Here is a 13,501-nt window from a genome sequence, read left to right as displayed (position 1 = left end):
TCTAGGTGTCAGAGGCTGGTTCAATTTCCCCGGCGATCTGATTTTTTTTTTTTAAACTGCTAACAATGTTGTCTATTAAGACTGTGAACTTGGTGGATGTGCACAGCTGGTCTTGAAAGGATCCGACCCAAGATTGTCTTGCCAACTCATGGGTCGCAGGCCAAAATCAATGACTTTTCAGCGACAGTGGTTGGGAAAAAGCTAGAACCCACACAGAGGCGAAAGGTTCCCATATTACCTATGCCAAAGGTCAGGACCAAGAAAAGGCGGCAAGCTTGGAGGCTAGGATAAAAAAAAAAAAAGAGCAAAGCCAGTTGAGTTCAACACGACAGGGAAAAGGGGAGGGCGAAATGAGGAACGTTTTAAATGCTCTTGGAAGCAAGTGTACCAAGACTGCATGAACATGGCGCTCTTCAAGAAAACGAGAACCAGCTTGGTACTGGCGAGCAGGGGAACAGAGCGACAGATGGTGCTGTACGCCGTGCCCGGCCGTCCGCCAAACCAGAGAATATGGCTGTATCGGGCCTTCGAGCAAGCAAGGGGGGGTCACCTGAACAGGGCAGCAATTAGAAGCCTATACAGAGGTGATACAAGAGCATCAGGGCTTCCAAGAAGGCTGCGGTGACTTGCATGGAGGATCCAGAGATTAAAGCCAAACGTCGGTGAGCAGGAAGAGGCCGGATCGGTTTTTTTTTAGCTCCGCATCACGCACCTTGGTGGCGGCGGGGATTATGGCAAAACTTGATAATAAGCCAGAGAAGAGCGCCGGAACATGGACTTGCCACTGTTGGGCCTTTGGACTGATCCAGCATGGCAAGTCTTACGACTTGCGTAGCGGTCTTGCAAGAGTCAAAGCTGCAGATGAGGAGGCCTGCAACGGTCATCCAGCGAAGGGGGCAGAGGCCATGGCTGAGACAGATGAGGAGGGCAGTGGTGGGAATAGGGTTGAGAGGTCAGTTAAAAGGACACGGGGCAGGCGCTGGAGTTGGGAGATCGGTCATGTGCTGGATTTTGTACGTGCATCTAATGAAAGAGGACAAGCCTCGACCGGGCAGACTGGACGGGCCGTTTTGGTCTCCGTCTGCCGTCACCGACTACGATATTTTAAGACCCCCGTGCGTGCAGCACCTTCAGCCATGCCATCTTTTGCTTTGGCTTTAAGTAAGGACCCAGCAGAAGGGGTGTTTTTTTTTCTTTTTACCAGCAAAGAGGGTTGTTTGTTTTTTTATCCGTTCAGTTAGGAGGTGAATTAAGTGTTTGAGCCATTTTGGCTTTTATTACAAAGTGCTAAGCAATATTCCCTGTGACTAGCCCAGTTAAAGTTCTCTCTTTCTCCAACGGGATGAGCCCCAAGAGCCACCAGACGGTCCCCAGCACCCTCTTCCTACTGACGATAATCCTTCACCGTCTACACAAAGATAAATTTACCCAGAGACTTGGGAACGTATCACCCCAGCTCCCATGAGAACATAAGGAGTGCCAGGCTGGGTCAGGCCAAGGTCCATTGAGCTCAGCATCCCGTCTCTGACAGGGGCCAGTCCGGGTCACAAGTCGCGCTGGCTCTCCCGAGTCTACCTGGCTAATAACTGTTTATGGACTTTTTCTTACAGGGACTTGTCCCACCCTCTTTTGAAACCCCACTATGTTCCTTCCCTTGACCACGTCCTCCAGCAGCAGATTCCACAGCTTGATCGTGCGCAGAGTCACGAAATACTTCCTACAGATCGTTTTAAATCTGCCGATCGCTTGTTTCATGGAGCGTCCCTTAGTCCTAGTGTTGTTTGAAAGGGTGAATTAACTGTTCCCCGTTTACCCGTTCCACCTTGCTCATGATTTTATAAATCTCCGTCATATCCCTTCTCAGGCGTCTCTTTTCCAAGCTAACGAGCCCTCATCTGTTCAGCCTTCTCCATAAGGGAGCTTATCCATCCTCTATTGTTCTTATTGCTCTTCTCTGTACCTTTTCTACCATAGTAACCTAGTAATGACGGCAGAAAAGGTGCATCCCGTCTGCCCAGCACACTTCTTAGGGTAGCATCTGCCGCGCCATGCAGGTTACCCCCATGTTTCTCTTTCACCGGGCAATGAGCATTTTTGAAACTTCACAGTCCTGACCTGTTTTGCTTATGGACGTAAAATGTTTAAAATCTGTGCTTGTTCCCCCCACCACCTCCCCAAGGAAGGCACAGCGACAACCTGTCCTCTCCCTCCAGTGCCCCGGTGGGAGGTACGCCAGGCTCAGAGGTGCTGCTTGCTAGTTTATGACAACCAGCGTGTATGGGGGGGGAGGGGATGTCTCCTGAAGGCTTTCGGCTTGGAGGGCAGTGGGAAGGGAAGGAGAAGAGACCGTGTGCACTGCAAGACGCAAGATGAATTCCACGGTCTCTGATCTTCTTACACTGAAGCAACCTGTGGAGCCAGATTAGAGAAGCAGGCGGGGGTCATTCAGTTACAAAGGAGGCTGCATTTTCAGCCTCTCCCAGGAAGGCAGAAACGCGGAAGTGGACAGGAGGGGATGGGGGGGGGGGGACGGACGGACGGACGGATGACTCCAGATGTTCCCATGACACGGCGTTCCGCGTGACTCCTGGCCGGCAACCCTTCCACGTGCACAAAACGCAGGGAGCTCTCCAGCCCCCAGGAGATTCCCAAACAATACACAGAGCTGCTTCTGTTCACACACGCAGGACTCACGAGCAACCCAAACTGGACGGCGCCGGCCCTGCGACTTGACCCCCCAGGTCCAGCTCCTCCATCTCAGGAATGAAAGATTAATCAGAGACACCAGTCTGAAAAAGGACTCGTACAACATCCCCCCCCCATCTACCAATACAAGCGACACAACTCAGGATCCAGAGGTGCACGCTCTGTTCCAGAAAATCTCTTTTATCCTTTTCTTTGTTGCTCGTATCAAGGTGGGGAGCAAATGTGCTCTCTTGATACATATTAAAAAAAAACAGTCTGCTGAAAGGATTTGGGGCTTTTTAATGAAAGCCAGCACTTCTCCTGCAGCGCAGCATGTTTCCTCTTCGTCAAGCCGGCAGCCAAACAGATCCCTTCGGATTCCGCCCTCCCTAACTCCTTGCCCGCATCCGGCTCAGCTGCACCCACAAGAAACGAGAAAAAGCAGCGCAAAGGGGGGAGAGAAACGCGTCCCCAAGCCGGGCCTCGAGGGTGGACCTGCTCCTGGGGGTCGGAGAGCTATCTGGGCAATGGCATCTGCTCTCGTGAAGCCAGCGAGACGCAGCCGACGCCGCCCTAGCGTTTGGTACCCCGACAGGGCCTTCGCTCTCCTCGTGACCTCGCAGACCTTCCCCGTCCAGGCCCCTGCGACAGGCAGCGTCCTTCAGAGGGAAGCAGGCTCTTCCGGCTGACTGCATTCATCTTGGGGAGGGGAGGGGGGGGGCGCGAAAGAGAGTGGCTGCTTTTCCCCCCCCACACGTGGTCCTGGCCCCCCAAAAGACAAGATTTTCTAACGACTTTAGCGTTCATGACAGACATCACCAGAAACCAAAGTCCTCCGGGTCTCCGCAGAACGGGGGACAGCACACGGCAGCGGCGCAAGCCACGCCCAAAAGCACAAAAACAGGAGAGCCCAGCAACGGAGACCACGGCCGAGGGATCGCAGGTTTATAAGGAAGAAGGCTCAGAGGAACCAAGAGACAATTTTTGGGCCGAGACTGTAGCCAGTGCCTGGAAGAGCTGCTGGCAGAGGCGGTGCTGGAGCAGAGCTCTGCAACTCAAGGGTGGGCCCAAGAGACATTGGGCTCAGCAGACAGCCACTGTTCGGCGTTACTGTCGTCCGCAAAACCACCAACTCCTGGGAAATGCACCAGCCACGAGGCGCTTTCCCATCTCGCTGGAGAGTTCATCCCGGTCATGCCGTTCTCATACATACCAACCCGCGAACTCCCATCGCCCTTCTCCCTCCCACCCTCCCCCGAGCACAGCCAGGACCAGAGCAGCCTTCGCTTCGGTTACCGAACAGCGCCGGTCGTCCCCCCCCGAGCCGTCGCGGGAGAGGCCGGGCAAGCGCCTCCGACGCGCCCCCAGAAAGAACCGAAAGCTCTGCGGCCGCCTCTCACCCCTTCACCACTCCCGCCCGAATCAAACGGTGAGCACCGCACGGGCAAATAGTATGCATAGCTTAAAAAAAAAAATAAAATGTAAAGCAACCCCCATATTTCAGTGTATAATAGAGGGGGGTTGTTAAATCAAGCCACCCAGGGATAGACCCAAGAAAAAGCAGTCGAGGAATGACAGGTGGCGTTATCCTCGGCCCCTGCAGGATCACCGAGTGAAGGTGGGCCAGCGGGAGGGGAGACGGGACGCCCATCTGCGCAGGGTACTGCTCGCAGAGCAATAAATGCACTCGCACCTGTGGGGGTTTATATTTTTGTCAATACTCAGCAAGTGGTAACAGGAACTCACGGTGGTGAGCCAGTTTACAGGAACCAGCCAGGATCGCTGCACGGAACAGCGCTCCTGGGAATTTGCAGCCGGTGGAGAGCATGTGAGGCAGAAGGAGCAAACAAATGAACACAGGGAGTTCTAGTATCATTTTAATATCTCATCCAAAACCAGGTGCCATAATCAGTGGAGTGTCCCCTAACACCAATGCTGGGACCCAATGGGTCAGTGCTGGTTCAGAGGGAGGAGTGTCCCCTAACACCATGCTGGGACACTGGGGCAGTACTGGATCAGAGGGAGGAGTGTCCCCTAACACCAATGCTGGGACCCAATGGGTCAGTACTGGATCAGAGGGAGGAGTGTCCCCTAACACAATGCTGGGACACTGGAACAGTACTGGATCAGAGGGAGGAGTGACCCCCTAACACCATGCTGGGACACTGGTCAGTACTGGATCAGAGGGAGAGTATCCCCTAACACCATGCTGGGACACTGGGTCAGTACTGGATCAGAGGGAGGAGTGTCCCTAACACTATGCTGGGACACTGGGTCAGTACTGGATCAGAGGGAGGAGTGTCCCTAACACCATGCTGGGACACTGGTCAGTACTGGATCAGAGGGGAGAGTGTCCCTAACACCATGCTGGGACACTGGGTCAGTACTGGATCAGAGGGAGAGTATCCCCTAACACCATGCTGGGACACTGGGTCAGTACTGGATCAGAGGGAGAGTATCCCCTAACACCATGCTGGGACACTGGGTCAGTACTGGATCAGAGGGAGGAGTGTCCCTAACACCATGCTGGGACACTGGGGCAGTACTGGGTCAGAGGGAGGAGTGACCCCTAACAGCATGCTGGGTCACTGGGTCAGTGCTGGTCAGAGGGGAGAGTGCATCCCATGCACATTCAGACAGGCCTCCTCACACATTCTCACTAGATCTCAGGCCATAGGGCAGGATGAGCACCAAGCTCCTCTGCATTTCACTGGTCACCCAAGGAAGACATTCTTGGAGTATTTTGTACACAAACAAAAAAAACAACAAAAAAACCCCAACACACACTACAAGTCCCACACGCCTCTCGGATGCTTTCCAGTCGCACAGGCTGCTTCAGCAGCAGCCGCCGGATGTTTCAGCTGTTGGCCCGGAGACCCGGTAATTCCGTTGGCGTTCTGGAGTCTCCGGGCCAGATCCGGAGAGCTCCCGGGTTGTGTGTGCGTCTCGCACGTTAGTCCAGTCGATCACGCGTGTGCCTTCAAACCGTACCACAGCAGCTCTCCGGGAGACACGGTGCCTTTCACGCCTGACGGGCCCCCCGCCAACGTACTCGGGCAGCTCGGGCAAAGGAGGAGGCAGGAAGCACGGCAGGATGAAGGGGACCCGCCAGCCGCTGCACAAGTGACCTGAAAGGGTGGGGGCCTGATGGGCGTTAACGTCCCGGCGTCAGCCGGCGAGCACAGAGGGAGGGTAGCGACGCGGCTCGGGAAGCCTTTCCGCTGCGGGGGGGGGGGGGGGGGGCGCTGGAGCTCCCGGGGTCCGAACCTCCCTTCTCTGGGGTGACTCCACTGGCTGGGAGCCTGGTTCCTTGGGCTCTCTTCCCCCCTCTGCGGGCCCCGGAAGCTTCCGGCTCTTTCTCTGAGCCTTCCCCTTTCAGCCCTCCGCGTGCCTGCGCGGTGCTTCGTTATTATTATGCCATTCCAGTGTATAATCTGTGTTTAAGCACTTTGTAGGAAGCACTTTTATAAATAAACAGCGGTAACAGTCGCAGCAAGGAACGTCAACACCGATTTTTTCACACTCAAAAGGAGGGAGTGGGGGAGGGGGAAACAAAAAAAGGATGTGAAATCCAGGTCGCCACAACTCCTGGACTCAAAGCGAAGTCGTTTACAGCCCCGCACGGTGCCAGTGACAAAAGCCCAACGGGGGATTGCTGTGGGGGCCGGCTAACGATAGCCGGGAGCAGCAGGAGCCACCCTGGCCTTTCTATCCAGCCGCTCTACAGCCACGCCCGGAATTCCTCTCCTTCACCTGTAAGGTGACCGCCGGGGGCGGGGCGGATCAGGCACCACTCACAGGAAACCTTCGGCCTGTCCAGAAGCGAAGGGGTAACCCCCTCCCTGGGCTATCAGTCACGGACCTCTTGGTGTATTTATAAGGCTGAACAGTCACAGGCAAAAGGAGAAGAGACTCGGGAGGTGAAGGAAGCTACAGGTAAGTGCACTGCTCTCCTCCCCCCCCCCCCCATTACAGAACCACAAGCTAAGGACCCCAAATACTGCTGCACTGTGGTTAGACTGAGAGGCGACTAACCAGCAACACCTCTAGGACTTTATAAAAAGATTGCATGCTCGATATAATAATTTGAGATAATACGACTGCATGCCAGAGTCCCACACCCCCTGCCCAGTACTACAGCTCTATGCCAGGGTCCCACAGCTCTATGCCAGGGTCCCACAAACCCTGCCCAGTACTACAGCTCTATGCCAGAGTCCCACACTCCCTGCCCAGTACTACAGCTCTATACCAGAGTCCCACACACCCCTGCCACGCCTCCAGCCCTATACAAGGGTCCCACACCCCCTGGCCAGTATTACAGCTCTATGCCAGGGTCCCACACCCCCTGCCCAGTACTACAGCTCATGCCAGAGTCCCACACACCCCTGCCACGCCTCCAGCCCTATAGAAGGGTCCCACACCCCCTGCCCAGTACTACAGCTCTATGCCAGGGTCCCACACCCCGTGCCCAGTACTACAGCTCAGTGCCAGGGTCCCACACCCCCTGCCCAGTACTACAGCTCTATGCCAGGGTCCCACACCCCCTGCCCAGTACTACAGCTCTATGCCAGGGTCCCACACCCCCTGCCCAGTACTACAGCTCTGTGCCAGGGTACCACACCCCCCTGCCATGCCTCCAGCCCTATAGAAGGGTCCCACACCCCCTGGCCAGTACTACAGCTCTATGCCAGAGCTCCACACCCCGTGCCCAGTACTACAGCTCTATGCCAGAGCTCCACACCCCCTGCCCAGTACTACAGCTCTATGCCAGAGTCCCACACCCCGTGCCCAGTACTACAGCTCTATGCCAGAGCCCCACACCCCCTGCCCAGTACTACAGCTCTATGCCAGAGTCCCACACGCCCTGCCCAGTACTACAGCTCTATGCCAGGGTCCCACACCCCCTGCCCAGTACTACAGCTCTATGCCAGGGTCCCACACTCCCTGCAGCCTTGCCCATATCATCTGTAGACCTGCCCTCCCCTCTCCCCTCTCCCCAGCATCACAGACTATTTCTCCAGTTTGGCTTCTCGAGACCTGTGCTTGCGGTCTGCTGATGCCACCGAGCTAGAGACGCAGCTCCTCTGGCTGAGCTGGCAGGACATCCCGACAGTGAGCTCCCTGCTAACCTAAGCTGTGCACAGCCTCTCATCAGCCATTCAATTATTCACCAATTATCATCGGCCTTAAAGAGCGAAACGCTCCCGCCACAACAAATCCTCGGGGGACTGTGTGAAGGAAGAAAAACTGGAAGAGGCAGCCGAGCTGCTTAGTGCTCAGGAGGAAACGCCATGGCAGGAGGTGACATTAGAGCCCGAGACAGACAGAGCGCCAGCTAGCTAGGGCAGCACATTATAATTAGGGTTTCTATTTTTAGGCTTTTATAAATTGTACATTTAGGTGTTTGTTCTCCAGCTAATTAGGGGTTCTTTGAGGCTACCAAAAAAAAAAACCAAAATGGGACTTGGCGTTTTCGTGGCGTCGATCGCTCGTCCAGTTAAATAAAACCACTTACGTTTCCGTAACGCACACGTACCGCTACATCAAAGCACTACTCGCGGCCCCCCCCCCCCCCCCCCCCAGCAACCAGAACACGCCTCCTACCTCCATCCGGCACTCCCCCTCCCCACCCTTGCTCCCTCTGGCCTCACCATGGGGGGAGAAGGGCTGTGCAGCGGCGCCAAGGAGCAGGAGGAAAGGGAGAACGGAGGCCCCCGTCGGCCGCTGAGAACTTGTACAGCCGAGGAGCCCTCAGGGTGCCAGGGACGGGGCCGGCTTTTCTGGAGTTTATCCAGTAACCACCCGTTTTATTTCCCCCCCCCCCTCCATCCAGGGGTTTACCCGTTAAAACCTAACCTTATAACATTTCTATCCCGCAGGGCGGCCACAGGGAAGGCTCGGCTGAGGAGGATCCACACATCCCCCCCTCCCCGCCGGGGGCCCTTCCTCTCTCCCAGCAGAGCGAGAGGGGCCTGGTGGGCAGGGAATCAGTCTGGATCAAAAATTAAGCGCACACCGAAGGGAGGAACCGGTCAGGGGCTCCTGGCCAAGCTTTCGTGCAAAGAGAGGACATCCTGGCCAAAATCGGTCAGGACATCGCACCACGATGGCAGAGGCCACGGATCCCAGACACCAAGGGGGGGGGGGGGAAGGGGGCGATAAAAGGAACATGTCGAAAAATAAAAATACCTTCCCCACCACCCCCACCCCAAAAACAGATCCTTTTAATCGAGGGCTACCAAATCATGCTGCTGGGCAAGCGACAAGCCAGGTGATGGCCAAGGGCAGCGCAAAGAGCAGCCGTGTTGGGAAACCACAGCGCAAGATGGGGGCGAGGCACCGAGTGACTCATCGCGTTACGCTGTTTAAATAACGTTAAACATTACAGCCCTCACGGCAACCTTTCCGGCTAGCCCCAGAGGCTGCGGCTGCCTCGTGCACACTGCTCCCCCCCTCCTCCCCCCAGATTTCTCACATCGACAGGTGCTGCGGCGCTGGGAGTCAGCAAATCGAAAGCAATCAGTCCCGACGAGCAGTGATGAAAGTACCAAACGGTGACAGGGAGTGTGGGGCCGACGTATCCCAACGTCGGCCCAAGACATTTCCGAATGCCCCGCGACGAGCGGCTTCCCCCTGCGTGCACGGCCACGAGAGGGGGGGGGGGGAACCCGGGAGCAGCCGAGATCTGCCCCGCCCGTCCCCCAGGACGAGGCAGCGCGGCAGATTTCCAACCGTTTGCAAAAGCGGTCAAGAGGCTCAGGTGCCGGAGAGAGAGACTCCGGCCTTTTTTTTTTTTGGCCGCCCTTTTCCTGGCTCATTCTGGTACCTGTACTGTTCCATTCCCGAAGGAAAGCAGCAGGGACCGCAAACCCCACAATGCACTGGGGATGCAAGATCAAAGAGCCAGGGCTGGCCTGAGGCCGCCCTCCAGACTAGAGTGGCCAGCTGGCTCCGTACCCTGAGGAACAAGCTAGCCTGGGGCCTGGCTCTGCCCCCCAGTGCATGCAGGGACGCGTGGTTCCGCCTTCCCTGGGACACAGCGAGAACTACAAATCCCTGCATGCAACGGGACAAACCCAGGACCGGCTCGGTCCTTGCGATGACACGGGAGCCAGAGGGGGCAGCAGGACTCCGGACGCGCCCCCCCCCCGGTCACGGATCCCATTAAACCCTCAGGGACATCGGAGGAACCCTTGTGCCGCCCCCACACCCCCTTCTGGCGAGGACACACCCCCCCACCCTCACCTCGATGATGTCCGCGTTGGTCCGGCTCTCGTGGGGCTCGTTGTACTCCGTGTACTTGAGCAGCACCTTGTCCATGTCGGTGCTGGCGTACTGGAAGAGCTTGTTCGAGTGGTTGAAGATGATGAGGGCGATCTCGCAGTCGCACAGGACGCTCAGCTCGTACGCCTTCTTCATCAGGCCGAACTTCCGCTTCGTGAACGTCACCTGCCGCGGAAAGAGAAGGAGGGGGGGGGGAGAAAAGGCATTCAAAATAAATAAATAAACGGGTTCTGAAACGGCAGCGAGGACGGGGGGGGGGGGGGGGGGGACCTGGTTTTATCCCCGTTACCTGCAGGGAGACGCAACTCCCGCTTTTCTATGGGGAAATCGGATCTACAGATCTGTGCAAGCTCTGGGGGAGGTGAAACCAGGACTGGCTGGACCTTTGCACCCACGGATACCTGGTCTCCCTATTTATAGGAACCCTGCTGGATAGTGCCACCTCTTAGCAAGAGAACTACCAGAGATGGGCGGATTTATTACCCCAGAAAGCTGCGCTCGGAGGAAGCCCGGGTTTAAGATTTAACAGCAGCCTCGGAGAGGGGGGAATTTTAGGAAAAAACCTGAATTACGGAGCACAACGCACCGGCTCGGGAAGGCTCCTCGAGGCCTATGGAACAGCAAGGTTAAGGGGGGGAAAAAAAGTGCGGGGAGGGGGAATTTGTGTATTTTGGGGTTTATTGTACAGGGAAATTCTCTCTGGGCTCTCAGCTGAGGACGCGTGGAAGGAGGGGGGGGGGGGCCTTTCTTGCTTGGATATCCGCAGCCCGCGTGGGACGCGCAATCCTCCCTGCTCTGTGCAAAATAAAGTGCCCTTAGTCGGCAGCCATTTTCAGTTCTGTCAGAAGGGGCGGCAGTCTTCCTACCTGTATTGCTCTACCAACCTCCCAAAAATAAAAAGTCCTAATTGTGCTTTCTGGGGACCCTTTCGGGCGGCAGAGGGCCATGTGGAGGATGAGCGAGGTGTGGGGGGGGGGGGGGGGGGATCTTCCTTCTGCCAATGACCTGGGGAAAGCCCCTTCATCTCCCTGCCGCCTGCTTCTGCTGTAAGCTCTTTGGGGAAGGAACCCGTACCCGGGGGTTACAGGCACCCGGGGGAACGTGGCTGCATGCAGAAGTGGTTTGCTTTGTCACAGAGGAGAGCAGGACAGAATTCGGAGACTCCTATGGTGGGGGTCGGAGTCCTCGATCTGTCATACAAGCAAAAAACCTGCAGCGGAGTTCGAGCTGACGAGCGATTAAAACAGCGTGCAATTCGCTTTTCAGGAGAAGGTGGTGGGGCCCAAAACGCTGCTGGTTGTTTCCCTTCTGTCCTTCACCCCGCGTCCTCCCTGTGGCCGTCTGTACCTGAACCCCGGATAGTCTATCAACGGCGCAGGCAGATAACGAAAGCCCCATGATAAAACGTGGGCGTGAGCAGCAGGGCCTGGTGTTGGCGCCGCACGTAAGCGATCAGGTGGGAGCGGTGCCCTTTTACCCGGACACTCGGGACTGTGCGGGGGCTCAAACATCCCCACAATACGACCGCCGCTGTGACCTGGAACAAAGTCAAGCTACCCTCCCCTGGGTCTCGCTCTGTCCGACCGCGGTACGTGTTGGCACGCCATCCCCCCCCCCTGCCCCCGGCGGTGGCTGCACGGACGATTCCCAAGCACTGCTTCCGAAAAGCAGGTCAGGATCCGGTTTGGAGGAAAATCCGCAAAATCCGGATGAGGGGGTGGAAAAGGAAGTCCCGGGGGCGCTACTGACCGTGGGCAGAGGGATCAACCACGCGGGAGGCCTTGGCAGAAGTCGCAGCGCTTGGCCTTCGTGGCGCGTGCGTCCCGCGCAGAACGGTGGCAAGGTTGCTGCTCTCACAATCAATGACCCGACGACATCACAAGGAAAGACCAATGACCTCACAATGTCAGGCTTTGTGACATCAGTGGTGCCCGGGGCCTGCTCCGACATGGCCCTCTGCACGCCTGCATTGTGTTTGGAGGGAGCAAATCATGAGAGAGGCGCACAAGATTTCTTGCCTCGAACGACGCTGGTTCCGACTGCAAATTCAGCCAGATGATGTATTTTTTCTACGCTCTGTCTGCAGAAGGCCTCATCTTTCCCTAAGAGGCAGCCAAGCAAGGGAAGACTGAGGTCCTTCAAGAGCCCACGTGCTGGCACCTTCCGGCCATGTTTGCTCCGCTAGCATACAAACATAGGTCACAACATGACAAATCGCACAGCTAGTATTTTCACAGATCATGGGCTGAAAACGACGTGTGCTGTGTGCATATCACTTCCTTCCCACGTGGACTGCCTATAGGGGGTGCATCTTCTCCCCTCTCCGCCAGCCCCTCCCCCACCGACGAAATGTGCCAAAAGATCTCGGCGCAAGGCCCAGCACATGCCAACCACTCACCCCCACCCCCTATTCTTCGCTTTCTGAAACGAATGAGTACAAAGATTCAGCTATAATCCTCTCTCTCCCCCTTAAAGCCCCCCTTCCTTTAAAGTGCAGTGCCACGGCACGTGACCTCTCTGATCATTTGCCACGTGAGCACACTTCCCTTCCGTGCTTTGTGTTCTGGGTTCTAAATATAAAAAAGTATAGTTTCTCTCCTCCCCGGGCCTTGGAGCATTTCACAGTCACACTGACAGGCTCTCAGAAGAAGCCGTTTCCTGGGAAAGCTGCTGACCCCCTGCAGGAAGGCAAAATGAAATCACTTTCAGGGGGGGGGGGATGGGAACAGCCTGTGGACGTCTCCTGTAGCCATACAGAAAGCTCGCTCATCCCCGATCTGAGAGCTCCTTGTGCTCTGAGGAGGCCCGTATCATCAATCCCTCTTCAGAGGCGAAGATTACCCTCAATTGCCTGACTCTACAGTATGCAATTATTTAAACACACAGCAACGTACACAGCACCGTACAAGACAAAGCAAAGGGGCAGCCACATCCCTACACCAGAGAGCTGTTAGCTGGAGCTCAAGGTCCCAATGTGTAGCACAAGAGTCTATCCAACATTTGTGCCCCCTATCGGGACAGATCTACGCTCACGCAATCTCACCACGGAGTGTGGGCTGACCACAGAATGGAAATGGATGATTTATTTATTTTTTTTTTACCCCTAAAATACTGTTAACTTTAGTCAGCAATCTTAGCTTGGCCTGAAGGCGCAACCACTGCCACTCGCTCTGCCAACACGTTCCCGGTCAACCCTCTGTGCCTCGAATGTCATCTCTATCCTGCTTCCCAGGGCGGCGTGCAGGAACACATCAGTCCGACAGGGACCCGGCTGCTCTTCCCTTCAGCCTCGCCGGGTTATGGCGTCTCGAGGGAGCACCTCCAGCAGATGAACAAGGACGGCACAACGCAGCAGTCTGCAGAAAAATGCCGGCCCCCGTCACCTCCGGGTCTGACAAGAGATCGGCCCTTAAACCATTTACTTCTTTTTCGCTCCCAGCATACGAGTTTCTTTTAAGGACGGGGGAAGAGTGACCTTGGTTCCTCTGAAGCCGTCCAATTTTGGAACATCAGAGTTCACAAAAAGAGTGGG

The 13,501-nt window shown here is 56.1% G+C and overlaps 1 protein-coding gene across 8 annotated transcripts in view; it reads right to left on the bottom strand.

Annotated features, from left to right (window-relative positions):
- The window catches only part of MEF2D (myocyte enhancer factor 2D), a 130,163-nt gene that overhangs the window by 37,649 nt on the left and 79,013 nt on the right, over positions 1-13,501 (bottom strand). For all 8 annotated transcript variants that reach the window (XM_029581648.1, XM_029581650.1, XM_029581642.1 and 5 more), the window contains one exon: positions 9,931-10,134. In XM_029581648.1, the coding sequence (XP_029437508.1) occupies positions 9,931-10,134 (204 nt within the window). The remainder of the gene's footprint in view (positions 1-9,930; positions 10,135-13,501) is intronic.

Source organism: Rhinatrema bivittatum, chromosome 16 (genome assembly GCF_901001135.1).
Source record: "Rhinatrema bivittatum chromosome 16, aRhiBiv1.1, whole genome shotgun sequence".
Taxonomy (NCBI): domain Eukaryota; kingdom Metazoa; phylum Chordata; class Amphibia; order Gymnophiona; family Rhinatrematidae; genus Rhinatrema; species Rhinatrema bivittatum.
The sequence above is the reverse complement of the archived record's forward strand: the minus strand, read 5'-3'. Positions and strand labels throughout refer to the sequence as shown.